This window comes from Vigna unguiculata, chromosome 11 (assembly GCF_004118075.2).
Source record: "Vigna unguiculata cultivar IT97K-499-35 chromosome 11, ASM411807v1, whole genome shotgun sequence".
Classification (NCBI taxonomy): Eukaryota; Viridiplantae; Streptophyta; class Magnoliopsida; order Fabales; family Fabaceae; genus Vigna; species Vigna unguiculata.
In genome coordinates, this window is record NC_040289.1 from 2,683,504 (window position 1) to 2,710,966 (window position 27,463).

Below are 27,463 nucleotides of genomic sequence, written 5' to 3' on the forward strand. Positions count from 1 at the left end.
ACTATATGAACATTTTCGTTCTTTTCAGATAAAATAAAACTTTGAGTATCTCATTCATTCTATGTAAAAATCAGTCCTCTAACCTTGTTTTATAATAGAAAAAGAACAAGAACAACAAAATAATAAAAAAAAAAAGATAAATATCTAATTTAATTTTTAAATATATTGTTGGAAATCTAAGTGTGCGTCTAAATAGGCGTGACAACATGAGCTTGGTCTGGTGGGCCGATCCGTCAGAAAAACGCAGGGCGGACCAATATAATGAATCTGCTGGCCCGCAAAAACCAACAGGCCGCACCCTGGGCGGGCCGGCTGACCAGCATAAATAAAAAATTTGCATGTGTGTATCAGTTACTTTTAGTCTGAACTTCTGCATGAACGTTCCAAATTCTTATATTATTGGAAAAGTCAAGTATTATTTATTTTTATTATTTTAATTTTAATTTTCAAAACATTTCAGAATTTGGTAAGGAAACCGAATTTATACGTTGATTTTTTTCTTTTGTTTTTGACATATTCTTAACACGTGAAGGTTAAAATTCAAATTTTGACTTGGAATAGTAAATCATATTAAAAATAGTAAACCAGTTTGAAAAAAATTGAAAAGGGTGTTCCTTCGGAGAAATTTCCACATAATTGAAGATAGATAGGACTTTGAGAGATAACTATGTTGACTTAAGATGGAAATAATATACTGTTTGATCAGGATATACATGTATAATCAAATGGATCACTCGGTACTATAATGTTTTTGATTTTTCGTATAATCATTTTCTGAGCAACTGCAGAGTTATGTCGGGAAAAAAACCACACCTGAGATCAATATGCTATGGTTTCTTCTTATTGCTGAGTTTCAGACCACAAGTTACGAAGGCACAAACACCCATTTTTGTGGGAAGTAACTGTCAAAACACAACACAACAACCTCTCAGCAGTGTATACCAAACAAATCTTGAGGAAATGCTCAGATGGGCATCTTCAGACGCAGCCACAAGCAAAGGTTATAACCACAAAAACATAGACAACAACAGTCCTGTGTATGGCCTCTATGATTGTCGTGGTGATGTTGTCGGATACTTTTGTCAATTCTGTGTCTCTACTGCTGCCCAGGAAGCACCTCAGCGCTGCCCCAACAGGGTCTCTGCTATGGTTTGGTATGAATTCTGCATTCTAAGGTACTCCGACGAGAACTTTTATGGGACAGTTTTCACAAACCCAACATGGCATTCTCTTGGAGAGAAAAATGTATCCAAAACTGAACATATTCAGAAAGGTTATGATTTTGTGAGAAGTTTGATCAGAAAAGCAACTAAAGAGACTAACCAGTTGTTTTATATGGATTCCTTTAATTTGAGTTCCACTGAGAGAAGGTATGGCTCGGTGCAATGCACTAGAGATCTCACAAATGAAGGGTGCAGACAGTGTCTGGAGACCATATTAGCCCAAGTTGCCGAATGTTGTGAACAGAAATTAGGATGGGCGATTTGGACTGAAAGTTGTGCCATAAAGTATGATGATCATATGTTCTATCAAACATCTTCGGTTGCTGAGCCTAATCCGAAATTAGGTGATTCATTGATCTTACAGTAACAGGTTTTTCATTTGTTGTATTGTAAATTGGGATAGTAGTGACTTTCTGTGACACAGGTAATACTTGTTTGTTTATTTATTGAAGTTGATTTCTTTGGAAAAATAATTATTCTTCTTTTATACTGTTACAGCTAAACAAGGGGGCAATAACAGGTCAAAAATCTTGATTATTAGCTTCAGTGTGACGGGGTCGATAACTGTACTGTGTTTGAGTGTATATTGGTGGTGGTGTAGAACTAGAAAAGGTAAGTTTCCTTGAACAATACATGACAATTTTTTTTATGGCTTATTTGTCATCCCATTCTCAAATATGGTTATTTAGTTCATACAAGAACACGGAAATTTGACTATGTAGATGGGTTGATACCTCGTGCCATTCGTCTATCATCATATCACAATATTCAAACTGAGGACAAACTGAATCCAGACCTTCCTACTATCCCATTAATCACAATTCTACAAAGTACTGCTAACTTCTCTGAAGTATCAAAACTGGGCGAAGGTGGATTTGGCCCAGTGTACAAGGTTTTAGTGATTTGGAATTTTGGATTTGCATTCTTTATTTTTATCATCTTTCAATGTGCTTTTATTGATTGATCGCTATGTATGTCAGGGAATTCTGCCTGATGGAAGACAAATTGCAGTTAAAAGGTTGTCACAATTTTCTGGTCAAGGCTCAGAGGAGTTCGATAATGAAGTAATGCTTATAGCTAAGCTGCAACATCGCAACCTTGTGAGACTTCTTGCATGTTGCTTGGAGGAAAATGAAAAGATACTAATTTATGAGTATTTGCCTAATAAAAGCCTCGACTTTCACCTCTTTGGTATGTTCTTACACAGCTTCGACGCTTCAATTAGAAGTACAAATGCTTGCTCTGCAATTGTTTCTTTACATTTTGTCTATGGTGTTTTAAAGTACTTTATGCATATGGGGTACTCTTGATTTTAAGAATAGGAACAGCAAGACAGGATAATAATACCCATAGAAGCGTTCTCTTCTCCTTTCATAACCTGAAACTAAATTCAAGTTATGTCATGCAATGAATAATCATGTCATAGATCTTCAAATGCTGTCTTGTTGCTCAATTTCTTCTCTGTTTTTGTGTTGTCAGATGACGAGAGAAAAAAGCATTTTGATTGGAAATTAAGATTAAGTATTATCAATGGAATAGCAAGAGGTGTTTTATACCTTCATGAGGACTCTCGACTGAAAGTAATTCACAGAGATCTCAAAGCTAGCAATGTTCTATTAGACCCTGAAATGAATCCCAAAATATCAGATTTTGGATTGGCAAGAGCATTTGAAAAAGGACAGAACCAGGCAAATACAAAACGAGTAATAGGCACTTAGTGAGTTCTACTCATACTAAACATTCTTAAACAATAAGGTTTATGCAGGAATTATTAAGCATGTAATTTAGAAAAAAGAAATTCTTTGTTTTCATACACCTTAACATGACAGATAATAAAGCTGTATTTATTTGCATTAGTGGATACATGGCTCCCGAGTATGCTATGGAAGGATTGTTTTCAGTGAAATCTGATGTTTTCAGCTTCGGAGTTCTCGTCCTAGAAATCATTTGTGGGAGAAAGAATAGCGGATTCTATCTGTCAGAGCATGGTCAGACTCTTCTGTTGTATGTAAGTCTCCTCATGTTATATATGGCGAAGAACTATTCAAGAATTCTAGTTGATGCTTGACAATATTAACAATACTTGCAGGCTTGGAGAATATGGTGTGAAGGAAAATGTTTGGAAATGATGGATCCAACGCTGGAAAATTCCTTCGTAGGCAGTGAAGTTGAGAGATGCATACAGATTGGCTTGTTGTGTGTTCAAGAAGATGCAAAAGATAGATCAAGCATGTCTGATGTTGTTGTGATGTTGGCAAGTGAGGGAATGGTCCTTCCAAAACCCAAGCACCCTCCGTTTTCGATAGGAAGAATTACCTTAGTGGAATTATCTACATCAAACAGTTCCAAGAATCTTTCCATTAATGATGTAACAACCTCTGTTACTATACCGAGGTAATGAACAATTTTGTATTTGATTTCATTAATTCTCCTCATGGGACATTGCGTGTCACCTCACAAATCTTCAGCATCGATACACCACCACCGGACCAGTCATAACCTGCCAAACTTTTGCCAGCCAGCATGCACATCTACACCCTAGTCACTGTTCCATTATCAATAACGTACTCTTTTAAGGTTCAACCTGATGTACACTTTATAAACAGCAATCTTGGAGAAAAATAAAAAAACAAATATACATGTATGCTCAAGTAGGAAGTGGAAACCAAAATATCTGTCAGTAATGAACATAGCTCAATATTTGCTCCTAAAAACAGGAAAGGAAAAATTTGCGATGAGAACAAAATAGCCTCAAACTCACAGGATATGCCATGATAACGGATTAACAAGAAAATATTTACAATACCAACAGGTCAACTTAACTCGAATATGAAGCTCTTAATAAAGAGTGGCGTATCCCCCAATTTTCAGGCACGAAAAACTCACTTCATCGATTTTGTAATAAGCATCACCATATCCTGTTTTTCTTTGCAAACCCATGGGCATTGTGCTCCACTCCATGGCTCTCCCAAGCATTTTCACAAACAGGCGACAGCCACCACCAACTCATACTTGTTTGGGTTATAAGAAAAAAAGTAGATTATGAATATGTGAAGTTGTTTTAATAAAAAAATAGACTCCTATTTCCTATGGGCATGCACAAACTTTTAGATTCCTTCCGGAAGAAACGTGATACCAATATCATTTGAAAAGTGAGCCAAAAAATTGAAAAAATCAACTAGCATTGAGAGAACCAATATGTAGAAAAACAAAGGAATTTGAAAGGCGGTGATTCAATTGCAAGGAGAGACAGATAGAATATGAATCAATGTTCAGTTCGGAGGAGTTATCTAATCACTACTTCTCAAGAATTGCCACAAATCATTGAAAGCTTATTTTGTCACATAATAGTTCGCCAGTAGAAAGTTGTATAAACTGAAATCAGTAACAAAGAGAATTAAAAGGATCTTGTACATGGTATAGTAACATAGTTAAAAGAACATTACTGAACCATATATAAGGATAAACACGCTCACCAAGCATATATTGAGAGCATTTATTGGAACACGCATTGAACCTACTGAACACATACAAATTATCAGAATTTTGAGAAGAGATGTACATCACGCACCAGTTGATGTGACTGCGCGTCGTATTGTTCAAAGAATAAAAGTGTCCTACCACGAAAATATCCCATAGTATTCATATATATACATATATATATATATATATATATATATATATATATATATATATAATAAAAGATGCTGAATGATTGTAGAATATTCTTATTTGTCGAAGTGTTATATGTCTAAATAAATATCTACATGAATAAATCTCAGTCATTGATAACAATGATCCGTGTGATACTTCTTACATTTATATTTCTGATAAATACAACTTTAGTATGTCACTTTTGAGGAGAGACAAATCCTTTTCGTAATTATACATTACCTTGGTAAAGTAATAGAGATTGTTACATTAGTATTAAGAAGATTCTTGGATCTTTTTGATTTTGGTTCATCCCCTAAGAACTTTCTTCCAACAGAAAATGCTGGGTGCTTGGGTTTTGGAAGGTTTAATTTGTCAATCCCTAGCATTACAACAACATCTGACATGGTTGGTCTGTATGTTGCATTTTCTTGAACACACAACAACGCAATGTGTATGCACTTCTCAACTTCACTGGCTTTGAAGGATTTTTCCAGCATTGGGTCCATCAATTCCAAACATTTTCCTTCACACCATATTCTCCAAGCCTGCAATTATTTGTAGTTAATTTGAGAATGATACTGTTATACTTCTGCTAGCAAGTATTGATGATAGGGATTACTCACGTATAAAAGAAGAGTCTCATCATGTTCCGACAGATAGAATCCATTGTTTTTTCTTCCACAAATGGTTTCTAGAACTAGAACTCCAAAGCTGAAAACATCAGATTTCACTGAAAACAATCCTTGCATAGCGTACTCAGGAGCCATGTATCCACTGATGCAAGTCAATAAAGCTTTGTTAATTTCTCTTGTTTCAAGTTTATAACAAGGAATTTCATCTTTTTTTCAATAATTAAACTCTGAAATAAGCATTCACAAGTCCTACTTTTAAGTTATGTTTGGTATAAGTAGAACTCACTAAGTGCCCATTATTCGCTTTGTATTTGCTTGGTTCTGTCCAATTTCAAATGCCTTTGCCAATCCAAAGTCTGATATTTTGGGATTCATGTCATGGTCTAATAGAACATTGCTAGTTTTGAGATCTCTATGAATTACTCTGAGTCGAGAGTCCTCATGAAGGTATAGAAGACCTCTTGCTATTCCATTGATAATGCTTAATCTTACTTTCCAGTCAAGTTGTTTTCTTTTCTCATCATCTGTCAACTCAAGAAGACAGAAGGGATTTAAACAACACTAGCCATTTAGCAAAACAGCAAATGCTAAATATTTTCCTTAACACGGAAAAAAAAAATACCAAAGGATATTATAGCATTTCCCACTGTTCCCTCTGAAAGAACCCAACAATTTAAAACCCGTAGTAACACCACCTGACATATTAACTGATACCAATTTTTGTGAAAAGCAATCTGAAAACATACCAAACAGGTGAAAGTAGAGACTTGAGTTTGGCATATACTCGTATACAAGTATCTTTTCTTTTTCCTCCAAGCAGCATCCATAGAGTCTTACAAGGTTGCGATGTTGCAATTTAGCTATGAACATTACTTCATTGTTGAACTCCTCTGAACCTTGACCAGAAAATTCTGACAGCCTTTTCACTGCTATTTGTCTTCCATCTGGTAGAATTCCCTGATAAAAGTTTGGGATAAAAAAATCATAGAAATAGATGGAAGCAATAAAGAATATATTTCACAAATTCAAATAATGAAAACCTTGTAAACAGAGCCAAATCCACCTTCCCCCAATTTAGCTGCTTCTGAAAAGGTATCAGTGCTACGTAGAATTGTGATTAATGGGATTATAGGCAGGTCAGTATTCAACATTTCCTCGGTTTGAATTTTATGAAATGATGATCGCCGAATTCCATCTACAAAGACAAGTGTCTGAGTCTCTTATTTTGAACAAATAGCCATATTTTGAGTAGGAGAAATAAGCTATAACACAAATTATGGCATGTGTAATTGCAGGAAATTATCTTTTCTACCTCTTCTTCTGTACAAGAATAAATATACACCCAAACATAGTAGGGTTGTTGACCCCATCACATAGAAGCTGATGATCAAGATTTTTGACCTCTTGTTACCTCCATGTTTATCTGCAACAAAATAAAAAAACCTATTTTTTAAACAAAACAAAAAAAAATTCCAAAAGTACTGTTATCATATTCAGATTCACCTGTTTCCGGATTTGACACAGGAATTGAAGAAGTTTGGTCGTTAGGAATGTAGAACATATAGTCATCATACTTTATCATACAAGTTCCAGACCAAATGAACCATCCTAACTTTTGTGTGCAAAATTTGGGAACCTCTGCTAACATTGCCTCCAAACACTCTCTGCATCCATCATTTGTGAGATCTTTAGTGCATTGCACCAAGCCATACCTTGATTGAGTGAAACTCAAGTTGAAGCCATCCACGTAGTACAACATGCTGGTTTCCATTGTTGCTTTTCTGATTAAGCTTCTCATAAAATCCTCAGCTTTCTTAGTCTCTTCCTTGTTTGAAATGTTTTTGTTTCCAACAGCATGCCATGTCGGGTGTGTAAGAACTTTTCCAAAGAAGTTTTCATTTGAGTACCTCAGAATGCAGAAATCATACCACACCATAGCAGACACTCTATTGGGGCAGTGCTGAGGAATTTCTAGGGCAGCATTAGAGACACAGAATTGACAAAAGTATCCAACCACGTCACGACGGCAATCGTAGAGGCCATACACAGTGTTGTTGTTTCCTATGGTGGTGTAGTTATACCCTTTGCTTGTGGCTGCATCTGAGATCATCAATGAGAGGATTCTCTCAACATTGGTTTTGTATGCAGTGGTGAGAGGTTGTTGGGTGGTGTTTTCACAGTAACTTCCCTGGTAAATGAGCGAACTGAAACTCAAAGATAACAAGAAACCAAAGCATATTGATCTCACGCTTAGTTGTGTTCCCAACATGGTGCATCCATATATGAAGTTTCTTCTGTTATTCTATCAGAAGATTAACTAAAACCTTTGCATTTTTATATTACATGTTTTATAATCTAACGAAAATGTCATTGTCTTATGTGAACATGATCTCAAATTCTAAAGTTATAGAACTATCTTAGTTGAATTGCAATTATGTCCTTAATACATGTTATTATTAAATAATGGGTTAAATATGCTTTTCTCCCTTAATTTTCGTTGAAAATTAAAATTACCTCATCTCTGAAACTTTGAACCAATTTTGTTGTTATTTTAAAAATGCGCGGATTTAGTCATTTTAATAAGATTTTGTTAAGTTTATTTGACGTTTCAATTGCGTTTCTCACAACTAACATTAAAGTGAAAATGTGTCAAAAAGTGTAAATAACTCGAATATTATTATGAAACGCGTTTGTAAACAAATAAATCTCACCAAATCTGATTAAAAGGATTGAATCCACACATGTCTAAAGTTTGAAGGCTAAATTTTACAAAATTTTGAAACTAAACTAATTTTAATTTTCACTAAAACTTAAACTATCAAAAATATATTTAACCATTTAATAATTTATATCACTTGTTACATTATCATGCAACGCAAAACATATAAGATTTTATGATAAACAAAATATTGAGGGGCTAAAAATATTAAAAACATTTCAACAACATAAACCAAAATAAATATTTTATCTAGAAACTTAAATAAAAATAGTTAATTTACTCTACAGAAAAAAAAAGACAATTACCTACAGTAAAAATGCAGAAGTGATAGGGTTTAGAAGGAAGAAAAAAAAAGTAAGAGAGAAAAAAAAAATATATCCCGTTTTTCTTTGCAATCCATGGCTCTCCCAAGCATTTTCACAAACAGGCGACACGCCACCACCAACTCATACTTGTTTGGACTCTAAGAAGAAAAAAGAGATTATGAATGCGTGAAGTTGTTTTATTCAAAAAATGAGACTCCTATTTCATATGGGCATGCACAAAAAAGGATGTAACACATGGATGTTGCAAATCTGTGATGAATAAAACAAAACCCAGTGGTCCTATACAGCCATGACGTGATAACGTGCCCACCGAATCATGAAAACATGAAAAGAGAGAACTCAACAATCACGCTTGTGGGACTCAAGTGTAAATGTAGATTAGAAATGGGAGACTCTTGTGAATAGAAGGAGATTACTGGAATAAAAATATCCTAATATCTCTACTATAAAATGGATCCTGTGTTTGGTTTAGGGTTAGTTATGTTCAAATGGTCTTTTATTTTTTATTTTTTATTTTTGTTCTTTTCTGCCACATGTCTCGATGGAAGTAACTTGCGTTTTTATCCTTAATTTACATTTTGGTATTAATTTTTTTTCTATAATTATTGGATCATTTAATTTTTAATTATTTGATTATTTAATATATTTTATATTAATTTCATAAAATAATACTATTTAAATAAATTAATTATTTTATATCTATTATAATATAAGAAAATAATATAAAAGAAATATACTATGGAAATTTTGTATTCATGTTTATTTTGTTGACAATTGTTTCAATTATTAGTTTTTTAGTTATTTGATATTTTTATTTTGCTTTTCAAAGTTTTGATTGTCACATGTTTCTAGAGAAGTAATTGACATTTTTGTTCATAATTTATAAATAATTTTTATAAGATTAAATTACGTATTTAATCTTTATATTCCTTCAGTTTTTCATTCAGTTCTAATAATTTTTTTTTTTCGATCAGGTCCTAATATTTTTAAATTTTGTTTAATTTAGTTTTTTTTTTCTATCTCTGTTAATTAAGAATGACGACTCTCACATATGTTACTTCATACTTTTTTAAAATTTTTTGAAAATACTGTCAAAATCTAAAAACAATCATTCATAAAAATAAATTGATAAAATAATTATTTTAATTTAAAAACTTCTATTTAAAAGATAAAATTGAAAAACAAATGTTAAACAAAAATAATTCACCTTTATGTATACACTCAATTAAGTAGTTTACTCTAAGATTTAATTTTTTAAGTATAAGTAATTTAATATTTTTTAACGAAATATGAATATTTACTAAATTTAACAGTTAATTTAAATTATTCAAAAATAAATTTAAAAAAGATTATTAATGCCGTAAAATATTATTTGTTTTATTATTTTAAACATTCCATAATTTTCGGTTTTTTTAAAATTTGTGGAGTATACCAAACAAATCTTGATGAAATGCTCAGATGGGCATCTTCAGATGCAGCCACAAGCAAAGATTATAAGTACAAAAGCATAGGCAGCAAGAGTCCTGTGTATGGCCTCTATGATCGTCGTGGTGATGTTGTTGGATACTTTTGCCAATTCTGTGTCTCTACTACTATGGTTTGTATGAATTATGTATTCTAAGATACTCCCATATGTTGTCCAGATACGGAAACGGGTACGGATACGACACTGACACGGATACAAAAAGATACGACTAAATTAGAAAAATATAGGACACAACATGTATAGATATGTTAAGTTTGAAACTATCAACTAATACATTGTCAACTAACACAAAAATGAAGCTAATCTATCTATCTAATATCTAATATGCAAAAAATAGTGATAATATAAGATTTGTTTCATATTTTAATTGTCAAAATCTTATGAAAGATAAAAAAGTATCTTTCAAATTGGGCATAGTGTGTCCTACAAGTATCGTACGTGTCGGTGTCCGATACGTAACGGACACGGGACACACCATTTATGAGGCGTGTCGGAGTATCATAATGAGAGCTTTTATGGGACTATTTTAACAAACATATCATCTTATAGTCTTGGAGGCATAAATATATCTAACATGGAAGATATTCAGAGAGGAGATGATTTTGTGAGAGGATTGATCAGAAAAGCAACAAAGGAAACTAACAAGTTGTTTTATATGGATGTCTTTTGTTTGAGTTCCACTGAGAGAAGATATGGCTTGATACAATGCTCTAGAGATCTCACAAATGAAGGGTGCAGACAGTGTTTGGAAACCGCATTAGCCCAAGTTGACAAATATCGGGAACACAAAATTGACAAAAGTATCCAACCACGTCACCACGGCAATTGTAGAGGCCATAAGAACTCTGATGGTGGTATTGTTAATTATATGGTGTTGAGAAAGATGATGTTCCCTTATCTAAAAATCCTACCGCGGCTCAAATGAAAGCGCATAAAGAAAAGAAAACAAGAAAGGCAAAGGCAAAATCATGCTTGTTTGCAGGTGTTTCACAAATGATTATGACCAGAATCATGATTTTAAAGTCTCCCAAAGAAATATGGGAATACTTGAAAGCAGAATATGAAGGGAACGAGAAGATTCGAGGCATGAAAGTTTTGAATTTGATAAGGGAGTTCGAGATGCAAAGAATGAAAGAATCAGAGACAATTAAAGAATACTCAAACAAATTGTTGGGTATTGCCAACAAGATAAAATTGTTGGGAAAGGAGTTTTCATATTCCAGACTCGTTGAGAAAATTCTGGTGACGGTGCCGAAAAGATATGAGGCATCTATTGATTTCTTAGAAAACATGAAAGATTTGTCTACACATATTGATTCTGGTGACGGTGACTAGGGGTGGCAATGCGGGCCGGCCCGCCCCATTTAGGCCCGTCCCGCATAAGGCCCGCACACCGCGGGCCGGCCCGCCCCGCCCCGCACATTTTATGCGGGCTGCATACTCTGGCCCGCCCCGCATATACGTTGGCCCGCGGGCCCGCGGGCCGGCCCGTTTTTTTTTTTTTTTTTTTTTATGATAAAACTTTTAATGTTTAAAAATTGGGAAACTTTAAGAAGTTCACAAAATTAAGTAAAGACTTTGGGGAATTAGATGATAAATTGATAATTCAACATTTTCATCATATTCATACTATGACATACACAATGTATTCTTTAAATTTTAGCACATTAAAAATTACATAATACTTGTCTTTTCCAGTTATACAAGAATTTGAAATGTTAATGTAAGAGTCCATAAAAGAAGTAATTAATATACACAAGTGCAAGTTTTTTTTTTTTAATTTTATGCGGGCTTGCGGGCCGGGCCGCGGGCTAGCCCGTGCGGGCCGGGCCCTAATTGCCATCCCTAACTGTGACGGAAGATAATGCTCTCTGATGGGTTATATTTTTTTCATATATATGGGTTATGGTTATAGGCATGGTCATTGTTATGGTCATTGAGAGATTGTGGTTCTATATGGTTATGGTTATGCGGTCAGTCAATCCGAACCATCGGCTCTGATACCACTGATGGGTTATATATATAATATTTTCATATATGCATTTATAGTCATAGTTATTGGCATGGTTATGGATATTGAGAGATTATGGTTCTATATGGTTATATGACATTAGTCTTACACATATAAGACCTTAGACACCAATTTAACCCCAAAACCTTAAGGCAATGTTGTTATGGGTCTTTATTCTTATATAGTGTTTAACTTTGTCTTTTCTATCCAATGTGGGACTTTGACTCACACTTGAACTATTCCCAACACTCTCATAGTCAAGAAAAATAGGAGCAAATACAACAACACACAGGTTTTTCCATCTTGTCCCCATTGCAAGAGAAAAGGTCATCAACCCAATTGGTGTTGGTGGAGGCCAGATGTCAAATGTCACAAATGCGGTCAATTGAGACATGTGGAAAAGGTATGCAAATCTCAAGATTCTCAAGAAGATGTTCAGATTGTGGAGAATAAATCATATGAGGATAAATCAGAGGAGGATCTACTTCTTACAACATCATGTGTCACAACCAACAAATATTCAAAGGATTGGATTATAGATAGTGGTTGCACAAACCACATGACTCATGATAGAGAAATTTTCAAGGAGCTCAATAAATCAAATATTTCCAAGGTAAAAATTGGAAATGGAGAACAACTTGATGTTAAAGGTACAAGAACAGTTTCAATTAAAACTCATTCAGGTATCAAATTAATTTTTGATGTCTTATATGTTCCTGAGATTACCCATAATCTATTAAGTGTTGCTCAATTGTTAGAGAAAGGTTATAAGGTCTCCTTTGAAAATAAAGTATGTGTGGTCAAAAATGCTAACAACATAGAGGTATTTAAAGTCCACATGAAAGACGAAAGATTTGCGCTGGATTTTATGAAGGAGGAATTTGCTACAAATAAAGTGAGTATAAAAGAAAGATCAAAATCAGAAGATAAATATCTTTGAAAGAAAGTAGATGTCCAAGTGAAGAAAGTAGATGGAGGTTCACATTCTAATATTCATAAAAGGTCCAATGTCACTCCAATGAAATCCACACCGAACAAAGAAAAAGAAGATGATGCTGATATAAGAAGAAATATGAAGGATGATGCCAAATTGAAGAAAGATGTGATGCCATGGAAGAAGGAGAAAAGCAAATATTGCAAGCACAAAAAGAGGAGAAAATCAAGCATCCAAAAATGGTGAATCAAATATTAAGATATAAAATTTAAATAATCAGATATTAAGCAAGGAGGAATATTGAGAATATTACTTAATATATTTTTTTTTATTTAAATTATTTTTTAGGAAATATTTCAGTTTTAGGAAATTCGTTATTATTTTAGATTAGGAGTGAGATATTCTAAATATTATATACTTGATATTTGTTATATTTTGTTCTATATATAGAGTATATCAATAAAATACAAAAACATGTTCCTCCGTATAATATATCACATATATCTCTCATATATCTCATATCTCTCATATTTTCAAAAGCCCAAAAAATCTCAACATATGGGTATCTGAGAATAAAAACATTTCAATGAAAGTATAAGAATTTCAGTTGATATAACATTATTATATTTATATTGAATTTAACTCATCTAAACTTTAAGATTGTACAAGATAGGAAGGATTTAAAACTTGCAACCATCACAAAGTAATTATAATGGTGCTTTTGGGTCGATTATAAAAACAACGTCCATAATGTTGTTATAAAATTAGATGTACATTGTTTACATTTCATCAAATGAAAATCCATTATGGTCATCAATTTGGATGCACTCATTGTCGGGAGTTTTTGCCTCAAAACTTCTGAGAATACTGTGAGTTGCAGCAGATGTGGACAGAATTTTATATCTACAAAGAGATGGTTATGGAATCATCTCCAAAGTCCAAAGCAATTTTAAAATGTTGTATCAGCACAGCTCCTGATTGGCGACTCTTTCAATCTATTTCCATAGAAACATACACTTCAATTATTAGATCACAATATTTAAGATTTTAAGAATCTACTGAGAAAACAAAAGATAATATGCTGCTCCATTTACTTTATGATCAAGATACAGATGGCGTAAATAAACAAAACAACTTGTAAGTACATTATTTAGAAGTTGGCCATTACTCTCTTTTCAGATATCCATGTCATATATCAATTATGTAGTTTTAAAATCTATATACTGTTTTACAATCCAAGAACTAATTTCTGAATAGCAAAATCTGATGATTTTGCATTATGTATGTGAATAAAATGTGAAGAATGCAAACCAGAAACTTGGCAGTAATTCGCATGTATTATCAGAATATAGTGTTCTAGAATTCATGAAACATTTAAAGCATTTTAATACATATGACATTAAAACAAAGACAGATTGAATCCAAAATTCTTTCAAGAAAAAGAATCATGTAAAGTAAGTATAAACAGAGAAGGAGGACACAGAGTGGGTGAGAGAGCAATTTAACAACTGAATGGATGAAAGGTGACCACTCCCAAATACAGAATACAAAATTTGTGCCAGAACTTTGACGCTTTCCCCCTTCATCATTTTCCATAAATAGAAGATAATAAGACATTAAAAGGACGAAAAGTTGATGCTTGAACTAGATATTAAAATATTTGCTCTAAATAAGATTGTATTTGGAATGCTTCAAAGATAGCGTGGAGAATTGGCACCTGATGAAAATGCAGGCATATAAGAATTTCTGCATTACTAATTTTCAACTTGCAGTTCGTCATCTACCCATATGGTTTTAATGTGAGCAATCTTTTCCCAGTCTTCACCTTCTTGTTTCCTGCAGCACTGTTTGAGCAACGGACAATGGCTAATTCTGAGTTCTAAAATGGATTTGGGCAGACCCTCCTCTGGCAAGCATTGGAGGCTGGGACAATTACTAAGATCCAATTTCTGAAGAGAGGAGAGGTGACAGAGACCCATGTAGTCCAGTTTCTTAAGATTTGGACAACAATATATCCCTAGAGTACTAAGAGAGAGTGGAAGCAAACCTTCACCCGGAAAAAACTCCACATCCATTTCAGCAATATGCAAGCATTCTAGGGAAGGGTTGGTTCCCCAAGCCCCCTTTAGGGAGGCAACAAGTTTGGAGCAATTCCAGAGATTCATTTCTTTTAGATTTGATGGCAAACACCCCTCGGACAACTCCACCCCCGGACAGTCGTTTATGTTCACGTGATTAAGAGATGGAAGGAGGGTAGACATGCGTTTAGGCATTGATTTCAATTTCTCCAATCCTTCAATAAAAAGTATCTTCAATTCTGGTGCAAATAATCCTTCATTGGGAAAGGATTGAAATTGAGAGCATTTTTCAATTTTCAAACTCTTCAAATTATTATGAGGGTGACCTTGTGATATCATTTGTAGGTTACGACACACGTCTAATTCAAGGTTGCAGAGTTTTGGGAATAGGTCTAGAGGGAAGGTCGTGAGAGAGTCACAACCATGAATGATCTCCAATTCCTTAAGGGAATGGTAGCAATGGTTTATGGGAATATTCATGCCCGGACAAAAAACAATACGCAAGAGTTCAAGAGGAATATCAGATAGGAGGGGCCCTGTCATATCAAATGAAGATGGTTGCATGTTCACATTATGAATTTCTATTGCCGCCCTGGGAATCGAAGCCACAAGTTGTTCACAGCTTTCAATAGTTAGTTCCTTCAAACAAGAAAGTTGTTCTGGCAAGTGCCCTTTCAGCTTGGGACAATACCTCACATAAAGACTCTGAAGATTTGGAAAAGCCCCTGTCATGCATTGCCATTCTTCCAATTCTTTCATATTAGAGATGTCCAACATTTTCAAGGATGCAAATGAAGAAGAGCTATTCCCGTAAAAATCAGCATTAATCTTCACTATATGATGAAGGCCGTCAATTGTCAAGTGCTTGAGAAATGTCAAAATTCCAAGGGAAGGCAACGATTGACAATATTTACAGTTACTCAAGCTTAAGGACACCACATTTGATAGAGAGTTGTCAGATAACCAACGAGGAAACCCTGTACCACCATAGCCAACGATTGACAAGTGCTCCAAATGTCTGGAAGGTTGCAGATTCTCAAGTATTTCTCTTTCTTTCCTTGAATCATCGATATTTTGCTTGAAATCCCATTCTAAACATAGCCTAATAAGATGTGTTTTATCCTTCAAATTCACTGCCAATGCATCACTAGGGTTCACAATATTTTCAAGATGACTAATGGACAGTCGCCCATGAAGATTAAGTTCTCCTAGTTGTTGAATACTGGACTCGTTACTTTTGCCAACCTCAAACTCACCCATCCATACTTGAAGATTCTTCAATTTTCCTAAAAGCAGTGGAGCCTTTCTTAAAGGAGTTCCCTCAAATTCAAAGCGGCGTAAATTGGTGAGTTCGTGCAAAGTCGATGGCAGCTCCTGCAAATTGAAGCAATGGTTTAGCTTCAACAGTTGCAAGTTACACAGTGAACATGTTGAGTCGGGAAGTCTCTCTATTTTGGTACCTGAAAGGTTTAATGAACGGAGATGTATAAGATTGCCTATAGTGTTAGGCACCTCTTCTATGTTAAAACACCTCTCCAAAGATAAGACTCGTAAGAACTTAAAGTTGGAGATCAACTCCTGTATTGAAATCCCACAATTCCCATTTATAGAAAGAAATGTCCGTAGCCTTTTAGCATCACATAAACTCCTACACTCACTATATTTAAGAAGATTAAACACAGATGAAAAGTGACGGGTTGTCTTTGGTACTTTTTCTGCTCTATCAACTCCCAACCTGAAACACATCTCACCAGAGACATATTTGGCCAAATCATTGAGAAGGTCGTGCATGATAAAAAGTTTTTTGTTGAGTTTGATAAAATGTGTTTCGTAGGACATTTCGTTGTCTAATTGTTGGAAGAATGACCTCGATAATAGATCATTAAAGTATTGTTCACCTACTTCTTCTGGAGACTTACTCCATTGAGAGCATTGTAGAAAATTTTGAGCCATCCATAAGAGAATTATACTCTCCTTGTCAAACATACGGTCTTTGGGTAATAATGCACAAAAAGCGAAACATCTTTTGAGATTAGAAGGAAGATGGTAATAGCTCAACAACAAAGCGGGGATGATTTTACTATCTTCTATCGCTAAGTCCCATGTCTCGCTTTTCAATACACCTTCCCACTCTGAGACAGATGACTTTGTGTGTAAAAGACATCCCAACGTTTCAAGTGCCAGAGGCAATCCTTTGCACTTTTCAACTATCTTCATGCCAATCTCCTCCAACTCAGAATTCAACATAGAGTTTTCATCTTGGAATGCATGTTTGGCGAAAACGTGCCAGCTGTGATCTTCCTGCAATTGCTTTAGTTGGTGTATGTAACCTGACTGAATGATAGAAGCAACTTTGTTACTGCGTGTTGTGACTAGAATTTTACTTCCCTTAGCTCCACACCTAAGAGGAGTTTGTAATGCTTTCCATTGGTTTCGGTCTTCATTCCAAACATCATCCAGAACCAGAAGAAACTTCTTACCTGTTAACTTTTCTTTCATTTTTCCATGAACCATTTCTATGGTTTCACTATCATCTTTTGATTTAGTGAAAGCCCCAATAATTGCTTTAGATGCTTTCAAAACATCAAATTCATCAGAAATACAAACCCAAGCTTTTTCATGAAATCTAGCTTCTTTAATCTTTGGGTCATTGTATACATGTTGGGCAAGTGTGGTCTTACCCATCCCACCCATACCCACAATAGAAAGTATTGACAGCTGGTTATGATTGTTACTGTCTGATGTCAGCCAATTAAGGATAATTTCTTTGTCATCATCTCTGCCATAAAAAACATCGTCAGCCACCAACGATGAGGATTCATTTTTTCTCTCTAACACTTTATTACCCAATTCGGATCTAACACTAGCAGCTTTTTTCAGACCTAGATCATCCTTTTGGTTTAAAAGAGATTCAAGGTCATCAAGAACTTCTTTGAGCTTGGATTCAAAACTGCATACCTTGCTAGCACTGCTCTGGTATTCAAGTTGTGATGCACTTTTGGAGAATTCATAGTCTATTTCCTCCAGCAGATCCTCTGCGTCAAACAACACGTCTCTGACCTCATCAAGCCACGCTTTAACATATGCATCAGTGAACTGCTTTAATTCTGCATCATCAACCACAGCATTGATGGACACCAACTTCCTCCTTAAATTTTTCAGCAGCTTCTCATCGAGCTTTCTCCCACGAAAGTAGTCCAGAACTTGATGGGAATCCAGCTTGTCAAACAGCACTTGAAGAACAGCACCAAAAAGAGCACCACCAAGTGTTTCGAGGACCGGCATGGTTGGAAAGGGAGTGGCCAAATCAAAGAGAAAATATGATTCTGAAAATTTGGGTTTTTTTTCCCTTCTAGGCAAATCACTCTGTATTATTACGGAACTAGGCAGTTTTTTAAAAAATTACGGAAATGGGCAAATCGTTTGGGGGGTGGACGTTTTCGAATGAAGAAATCGTGTAGCCCCCCAACGTTTTCATGGTCAACTGAGTCAAAGGGCAAAATCGTGTGGAGAGTGAACGTTTTTGGTGCAGTAATCGATTACCGCATGCTGTAATCGATTACTGCATGCTGTAATCGTGCAGGGGGTAACATTTTTGACGTAGTAATCGATTACCATATGGTGTAATCGATTACTGCACGCGTTGCAGTTTTCTGGGTGCACGCTGAAGCGGGAGAATCAAAAGGTGTAAGAAGAAAACGTCATGGGGGTGCACGTTTTTTAAATTGAAAGTGTGTGGGGGGTGCACGTTTTCTATTAGAAAACGTGTGGGGGGTACACGTTTTCTTTAAAAAAGTTTTTTTTTTCCTTTTCGCACCCCCAACTCACTCCTTTCGCACTCCAGCCCACTCCTTTCGATTCTGCAATCTAGATTCGACCCAAATTGCTTCCATTGTTTTTCATTTGGTCTGCACAAATCCTAGCATTCACATCAAAAGCTTGGTCGCTGACATCAAAACTCGTTACAAATACACGGTGACATATAGAAGAGCATGGATTGCGAAGGAGAAAGCAATTACAATGGAGTATGGTGATTGGGACCAATCTTATAATGAAGTTCCCAGATGGTTACTAGCTGCCCAACAAACCAATCCTGGAACAATTTTTCAACTTTCCGGTCCTCCAGTTAATGTTGATGTTGAGGATGGGAGTTCCACATACATTATGGAACGTTGCTTCTGGGCATTTGGACCATGCATTGAAGGTTTTGATGTCAGCGACCAAGCTTTTGATGCGAATGCTAGAATTTGTGCGGACCAAATGAAAAACAATGGAAGCAATTTGGGTCGAATCCAGACTACAGAATCGAAAGGAGTGGGTTGGAGTGCGAAATGAGTAGGTTGGGGGTGCGAAAAGGAAAAAAAAACTTTTTTAAAGAAAACGTGTACCCCCCACACGTTTTCTAATAGAAAACGTGCACCCTCCACACGTTTTCTAATAGAAAACGTGCACCCCCCACACACTTTCAATTTAAAAAACGTGCACCCCCATGACGTTTTCTTCTTACACCTTTTGATTTTCCCGCTTTAGCGTGCACCCAGAACAACGCATGCAGTAATCGATTACACCATATGGTAATCGATTACTGTGTCAAAAATGTTACCCCCTGGACGATTACAGCATGCAGTAATCGATTACAGCATGCGGTAATCGATTACTTCACCAAAAACGTTCACCCCCCACACGATTTCGCCCATTGACTCAGTTGAAAATGAAAACGTTGGGGGGCTACACGATTTCTTCATTCGAAAACGTCCACCCCCCAAACGATTTGCCCATTTCCGTAATTTTTTAAAAAATTGTCTAGTTCCGTAATAATGCAAAGTGATTTGCCTAGAAGGGAAAAAAAACCGAAAATTTGAAATGCGATGAAGGTTTGACAAAAGGTAATGAGTGAGTATTTTGTTTGAGATGGATTTGATTCAATGAAGGACAGATGGCCAAGACCCAGTAGCTGTCTAATTTTACAAAACTGTAGAATTGAATTTAAAATTACAATCTTACAGAGATGAAAATTATATATTTTCAAAACTATGAAATGTGATAGCATAATTTCAGTCATGACATGACAACGCGTGCTCACCTAATCCGAAGAAAAAAAAGATTATGTTACTTCAACAAACTTTTTTTTATAAAGTTTGACATAATTAATTTTTTAGTATACAATAAAACTTTTTTTTCTCTTTCCAAAACACATCATATCTTTCTTTATCTATTGAGACACTGCCAAATATACATTATCAAAAATTTGCCAAACAATTGTTAAAAAATAATTTTCCGAAGAAAAAATAAGAAAAATCAATAAAGCACTGCAAACTCTGATCACACATTAACTTTTACATATTAGATTTTACTAATTCACTTTGCACGTTCTTTCTGTGTTTTAGTTTTGCTAATTTTATTTAGCACGTACTTTTATATCGGTACATTTATCAGGCCTGGATCAATCCTATTTGGATACTAATTGTTCAATCGGTTCATTATTCTTTCTGCACATTTTATATTTGCATGCTCATAATTGATCCATTAGGGTTTTAGTAATTCTTTTACCCATTTATTCATGACCACCAATTTGATTTATTTCAATTCAAAACTCTATAGAAAAAATCCCATAACGGTATAACGAAAAAAATATTAAGCAACTTGAGTGTGTAGTCAAATTCGATGACAAACTTATAAAAAAAATGAACCCAAGGAACCTAAAATATTGCTTATTTGTTAGCAATAATAACGTGCAAAGTGACTCAACCATGAAATGACGAGGATAAAGTAAAAAGATGGCATAATCAAATAAAAAGATTCAAAGTTGTTTGACGTTTTGCCTCCTCGCTTTGTTCGGTTGAATACACATTTAAGCAAAATCGGTGGTTTTAGTCAATTTTGGTGGTAAAGTTATGAGTAAACAATGGCATGGAATCTAACATTGCACATTTATATGTGTTAACTGACATAGCTATGTGTTAAAAGTTTACAGAGGAAGTTTCACTAAGGAGCATAAAGACCAATGAGACATGCGTCCAACACATAAAACATTGACATCATTTTTAATCCAAAACTTTAAAGTAATAAATTTATGAGTATTTATTCTTATATAGTGTTCTACTTTCTCATTTTCAATCAATGTAAAATTTAGACTCACACTTAATTTCTAACAATCTTATTCTCAAGTGTAAGTCTTTGAATTTCTAACACCATGAAAGCAACAAATGAGACTACTCAACAAGAATGGTTGGTTGGCTAATACAAAATATTCCTATATTAAAAACTTGGCCTGATTAATATCCGATTGCAATTGGGGACACAAAGGAAAATGGAATCATTTTGGAGGTAAAAACGGAGGGAGAAGTGAGAACAAGAAAGGGGAGAGACCGGATAAAGGAAAAGAAAGACAAATAGAATTAAATTTGAAAATCCATAAAATTATTTATGATTCTACACATATTTTAGGATGCAGGAAAAAATTACCAACTCCAATTTACATGTGAAATTTCTATTTAGCCATTGCGTTTTTAAATCGAACATTTTGGCTATAAAAGTTGAGAATTAAACTAAGATATGCCCAAGGTCTCCATTCATCCTGATAGGTTTATATATATATATTTCATATTTTTCACATATACACTTGTAACCCCAAAACCTTAAGACAATGTTGATATGGGCCTTTATTCTTATGTTTAACTTTGTCTATTTTTTCCTTTTTCATATGATATATTTTCCCTTCATGATATATGGGTTATAGTTATGGTTATAGGACATTAGTCTTACACATATAAGACCTTAGACACCACTTGTAACCCCAAAACCTTAAGACAATGTTGTTATGGGTCTTTATTCTTATATAGTGTTTAACTTTGTCTATTCTATCCAATGTGGGACTTTGACTCACACTTGGACTATTCCCAACACATCCATAGTGACAAAATTGAAGCATCCGAAAGGGACAGTTTCTTCATGCACCACCTCCATAAATTTTTAAATAAGTGTTAAAATGGATGCGTAAAATAGGTAAAATGAACACTTATCAATTATTATTTAGACAAACTACAACAACTAATTTCACAGAATTTTGTATATTGAATTAGATATAAAAGATTATGCACCTCTCATAAGGACCTCTAAAATATTTTTATTTATATTTTATAATTATATTTATATATTACTTATATAAAATTTTTAAATTTTTTCTTTAAATCTCATGTATAGTTCATTCTCTTCTTTCTTTTTTCCTCTTCCAGACCTCCATTTCTTTTTCATCTCTCTCTTTCTTTCTCAATTTTCATCCTCAATCTCTTTTCCTTTTCAAAATAAAATTACTCTACAGTAAAATTGATGAGCTAAGGAATATTTTAAACTGATCAATTTATTCTTTTAAATAAATTTAATTTACCTTTTTTTTAAGGGTTTTCTTTTTGTGTGTGATAAATTTGTTTAGTGTGCACCATTGGATAGTGATAAATTTATCTTTCTCTAAATAGGTGAGAGGTGATAAATTTATATTAGAAAATTATAATAAAAAGTAAAAGAATAAAACAAAATTTAAGAAGAAAACTCGAGATGAAGATAAAAAAAATACATTTATGTCAATTAAACTTTAAAAAAATTGAAAAACTCTAATTTGGCACCCCTGAATTTTTTGTCAAAGTTCTGCTAGTAATAAGGACCCCAATAGACTTTGCCTTATTATATCATGGCTCTACCCAGCCTTTTACATGACAAAATTAGCTTACTATGACATGCTCGAAAGGTTCTATTTCAAACTAATTCCTTGTCATATCAACATCCATCGACTTTAACTAACTAAATATCTTTCTCTATGTGAGTTAGAATACCTATTAGAGTCTCGATAATCTCCTACCTAGTCCTTACTCAATATACCTAACTAGATATGGCAAATAAACTCGTCCCCATGGAGAATCCTCGACTTTTTCGATTGGGTATGGTGATGTACATATCCTCGTCACAATACCCGTCCCACCCATACCTCCATCCCCATTTAAATTACTAAAATATCCATAATTAATTAATTAACTACATATATATATATATATATATATACTTTATATTTTTTATTTCTTCTAATTATTTGATTTTTCATGTATGTCAATTAAATTTTTTTTTATGTCTCACATTTGAATATTTCTATTATTTTTTAATATTTTTATTTATTGTATATTTTCCTTTCACATGAGAATGTTTAATACTCTCAATTTAAGTGTTTAATAGCATAAACCTTTCATTTACTAGGTAATATAAAAAAAATACTTATTATTATTCATCTTTGTTTCATTTGAAGAACTCTTTTGTTTTGCTAAAACAATTTTAGTTATTTCTCAACTATTGAGTAGATATGTTGATATTTGAAAAAGTTTTCTTAGATCTCTAAAGTATTTTTCATCTTATCATACCCTTAATTATACATTTATTTTTCTTTGTGCGATTTCTTTCAATAGTCTTCAAATTGTTTCTAAGAAATATTCGTTAATTTTTTAATATTTTTATTAGTTGTTTTTCATCACGTAGAATATTGTTTCAATATATTTTATCTAGTTATTTTTTATTTTCTAACTCATTATCAATCATACTGTAATTTGTTCACTATAATTGTATAAATAACTTTTATTTACTACAATATAAAAATTTAATGTAATTGCCATGAATGTTTTTCTATCACCATCCAACATATGTTGAAGTTCAAAATATATAAGATCTATGTCAAAATTTTATTATTATGTTTATCATTTGTTTTTTGCGTCATTTTTATCAAGTGATGTATTATAACTTTTATTAGTGTATGAAAAAGAGATTCATTAGAATTTAAAAAATTGAAGTAAACAAACATTTAAAATATATTTTAATTTGAATATATTTTTTTCTTTTATACTTTTTTTAAAATATTTTTAAATTTTATCAACTAGGTTTTATTAATGTTTGCAAATTTAATAAATGTTTTGCCTCTCATGAAATTTTATTTGGTATTCTAATCTAAAATGTAGACAATTATAATTTGTTTCAAAGTATTTGATATCGAAAAACAATCATCCTCCTAATATTGAATATTTGATAACATTATGTTTCCTTTACCGTAATTTTTTATTATTTTATAAAAATTAATTAAAACTAATATTGAAGTAGTAAGAAAACAGGTACGGGTATGGTACGAGATTATACCCGTTATCCGGTGGGGATGGGGATGAGACAAAAGTTTGATACTCGTTGGATTTGGGTATGGAGATGTGGATGAATTTTTTTCTACGGGAATAGGTATGGGATAGCGAAACTCGTCCTCGCCCCGTTGTCATCCCTACACCTAACTAGAAGTGAAATGCTTTCTCTGTTGAAAGCCATTCCTCATTCATCACATCACAATCGCATATTATCAACTCATTTATAATTAAACTATCATATATATTCATCAAAGCATTTCAAATTCCATACAATTATCATTGGGAATGGTCCAAAGTGTGAGTTAAAGTTTCACATTGGATAGAATAGATAAAGTTAAACACTATATAAGAATAAAGACTCATAACACCATTGTCTTATATGTGTAAGACTAATGTCATAAATATAGAACGACAATCTCTCAATGACTATAATCCATATTATGAAAAATATAAACCCATCAATTATCATGCCATAATTGAGGCTTTTCTCGCTTGGTGACGTTATGACTCGCCTAGCGAGTGAATACTAGAAGAAAATCCAACAATATTCCTTAAGCAAGTGTCTCACTCGCCTACCTCTCTAACTTTGCAAATATGGTTGAATTTGTTTCATGTCCCTTGTTTTTTTTTTTTTCCTTTTTCATATGGTATATTTCCCTTCAGGTGTATGAGTGACCCCTTTGGTTATGGTTATGCGGTCAGTCACTCTGAACCATCGGCTTTGATACCACTGATAGGTTATATATTTTTTCATATATGGTTATGATTATAGTCAGTCATTGAGAGATTGTGGTTCTATATGGTTATATGACATTAGTCTTACACATATAAGACCTTAGACACCACTTTTACACCAAAACCTTAAGGCAATGTTGTTATGGGTCTTTATTCTTATATAGTGTTTAACTTTGTCTTTTATATCCAATGTGGGACTTTGACTCACACTTGGACTATTCCCAACAATTTACACATTAAAATTTACCACAATCATCAATTCCAACACCAAATCACTTTCTCAAACAACTAATTCACCTTATATATCAATTTCAACTAGTCCAACTCAGATTTTTACCACAATTCCATATCATAAAGCATATCAAAATAACTAACTTCCCACACAGTCTCCTTGTTCTCTAAGCACCCCTAATCATAAAGAAAGGCAATATCTACACAAGATGGACTCAGATCAATAATCTATTCATACCCTAACAACCCTATAATTAAACATAGATTCTTCAAGAATTTTAAGACTAAGCATGCAACTCTAAAAAACCTTACATGGAAACCCCAACACCAAATACTCTAAAAGGAGAAAAAAAGGAACTCAATTTGTTCAACAAAGTAATTGAATAGAAAGATAGGCTTTAGCGTCAAAAGTCCTACAATATGCTTCAATCTTCAAAAAAACATATAGTGTTAGAAACTCTAACAAAAAGTAGAGAAGAAGAAGGTCCTACTTTTTATAGAGATAATAACTTTTATAAAATGAAATAACTTTAATGTTGTGTTTGGATTAGAGTGTGGATTTAAGGGAGTGGATTTGCGTTGATTTGAGTTTATTTGTAGGTAAAAATGGAGTTGTTTGGATTAAAGGAAAGATTGTATGATTTAAGTAGATATGAATGAAAAGTTTATGAAAGTTTATGTATGATGTGATTGATAAAATTTAATAAATTATAATTTTTAATAGAGTAAATTGTATGATTACCATTTTACCCTTCAACATAAATAGAAGAAATGATATTAAAATAAAATTAAAAATGTTATTTAAAATTAGAAAAATATAATTTATTGATATCATTAATAACTTAAAATAAATTATTATTATTCTCAATGATAACTTAAAAAAATTATAATATAGACTATTTAATTTATATCCCCATATTTATTTAAATTTATTTTATTTTATATAATTAATTCATTTACAAAAGATATTTATTTGAATAATAATATTAATTATTATTATTATATAATACTAATTATTATAATAATTAAAATTAAAATTATATATATAATAATATACAATATTATCAATATCCATATAATTATTATATATTATTATATAATACTAATTATTATATGCATGTAACATGTAGGAACCTATGGAGGATGTGCAGTTAGGAATCTTTCCTACATACATTCGCGGGAAAACAAAGAAACTAATAAATATGATAAATATAAGTAAATTAAATTGTAAAAGAGATAGACAATAAAGTAATTTTAATATAATCACTACAAGAAAATGTCTTATTAGTAACCAATTTGAGTGACTAAAAGTTGTTAGTCACTATAAAGACCAATTTAGATATCAATTTACAAAATTAAAATTTATTGGTTACTAAAATAGTCACTAATATAAATAAAAAAATATAATTGGTCACTAAATTTGTCACTAATTAATTAGAGAGCAATTTAGTAACTAAGTAATTTTGGTAGTCAAAACTTAGGTAGCTAATTTTTAGTGACCAATTATAATTTTTTATTCATAATAGTAACTATTTTAGCACTACAAAAAAAATTGAAATTACCGACGGAATTTTACCGACGGATATACTTTTGTCGGTAAATTTAAATTACCGACGGATTTTACCGACGGATTCTCAAATTTTAATTACCGACGGAAAAATCCGTCGGTAAAAGAAATTTCATTTACCGACAGAAAAATCTGTCGGTAAAATCCGTCGATAATTCAAATTTTTTTTACCGACAAAATCACCGACGGATTTTTCCGTCTGTAAAAGAAGCGGGAAATTTCCCGCCCAAATTTGAATTACCGACGGATTTACCGACGGAAATATCCGTCGATAAAAGAAGCGGGAAATTTCTCGCCGAAATTTGAATTACCGACGGATTTTTCCGTCGATAAATCCATCGATACTTACATAACTCAAAATCCGTCGGTAAAATCCGTCGATAATTTAATTTTTTTTTATCAACGAAATTACCGACGGATTTATCCGTCGGTAAAAGAAGCGGGAATTTTCCCGCCCAAATCTGACCTTATAAGAAGACGAGGAGAAGAAGAAAAGAAGAAAAAGAAGGAGAAGAAGAAGAAGAAGAAGAGAAGAAGAAGAAGAAGAGAAGAAGGAGAAGAAGAAGAAAAAGAAGGAGAAAGAGAAGAAGAAGGAGAAGAAAAGAAGGAGAAGAAGAAAAAGAAGAGAGGAAGAAGGAGAAAAAGAAGAGGAAGAAGGAGAAGATGAAGGAGAAGAAGGAGAAGAAGAAGAAGAAAGAGGAAG

The 27,463-nt window shown here is 33.2% G+C and overlaps 3 protein-coding genes across 4 annotated transcripts; 1 reads left to right on the forward strand and 2 right to left on the reverse strand.

Moving 5' to 3' along the window:
* Positions 1–709: 709 nt before the first annotated feature.
* LOC114169208 (cysteine-rich receptor-like protein kinase 10) lies at positions 710–3,658 on the forward strand. Its single transcript, XM_028054252.1, has 7 exons — positions 710–1,567; positions 1,722–1,835; positions 1,946–2,115; positions 2,204–2,414; positions 2,703–2,940; positions 3,081–3,231; positions 3,313–3,658. Exons 1-7 carry the CDS (start codon positions 793–795, stop codon positions 3,619–3,621), a joined length of 1,968 nt encoding a protein of 655 aa, XP_027910053.1. The 5' UTR covers positions 710–792; the 3' UTR covers positions 3,622–3,658.
* A 1,334-nt stretch (positions 3,659–4,992) lies between these two features.
* LOC114170543 (cysteine-rich receptor-like protein kinase 10) lies at positions 4,993–7,778 on the reverse strand. The gene is made up of 7 exons (XM_028056041.1): positions 7,013–7,778; positions 6,822–6,932; positions 6,550–6,704; positions 6,256–6,466; positions 5,796–6,033; positions 5,501–5,651; positions 4,993–5,422 (listed from the first exon to the last, which is right to left on the reverse strand). The coding sequence occupies exons 1-7, from the start codon at positions 7,776–7,778 to the stop codon at positions 5,114–5,116; spliced, it is 1,941 nt and encodes a 646-aa protein (XP_027911842.1). The 3' UTR covers positions 4,993–5,113.
* A 5,814-nt stretch (positions 7,779–13,592) lies between these two features.
* Positions 13,593–18,388, reverse strand: LOC114168932 (putative disease resistance protein At3g14460). Of its 2 annotated transcripts, none has more exons than XM_028053912.1 (2): positions 14,703–18,388; positions 13,593–13,980 (listed from the first exon to the last, which is right to left on the reverse strand). In XM_028053912.1, exon 1 carries the CDS (start codon positions 18,346–18,348, stop codon positions 14,740–14,742), a length of 3,609 nt encoding a protein of 1,202 aa, XP_027909713.1. In that variant the 5' UTR covers positions 18,349–18,388; the 3' UTR covers positions 13,593–13,980; positions 14,703–14,739. The 2 variants fall into 2 exon arrangements, with proteins under 2 accessions (XP_027909713.1, XP_027909714.1); XM_028053913.1 differs by having other exon boundaries at positions 13,607–13,980; positions 14,766–18,388.
* Positions 18,389–27,463: the final 9,075 nt, after the last annotated feature.

Excerpts from the sequence above, each read along its gene's own strand:
- LOC114169208 (XM_028054252.1), top strand. The coding sequence starts at position 793 with ATGTCGGGAAAAAAACCACACCTGAGATCAATATGCTATGGTTTCTTC. Across the intron at positions 2,116-2,203 it reads GATTTGGCCCAGTGTACAAG|GGAATTCTGCCTGATGGAAG; the intron begins GTTTTAGTGATT and ends TATGTATGTCAG. Across the intron at positions 2,941-3,080 it reads AAACGAGTAATAGGCACTTA|TGGATACATGGCTCCCGAGT; the intron begins GTGAGTTCTACT and ends TATTTGCATTAG.
- LOC114170543 (XM_028056041.1), bottom strand. The coding sequence starts at position 7,778 with ATGTTGGGAACACAACTAAGCGTGAGATCAATATGCTTTGGTTTCTTG. Across the intron at positions 6,034-6,255 it reads TCTCTACTTTCACCTGTTTG|ATGATGAGAAAAGAAAACAA; the intron begins GTATGTTTTCAG and ends TTGAGTTGACAG. Across the intron at positions 5,652-5,795 it reads AAGCGAATAATGGGCACTTA|TGGATACATGGCTCCTGAGT; the intron begins GTGAGTTCTACT and ends GACTTGCATCAG.
- LOC114168932 (XM_028053912.1), bottom strand. The coding sequence starts at position 18,348 with ATGCCGGTCCTCGAAACACTTGGTGGTGCTCTTTTTGGTGCTGTTCTT.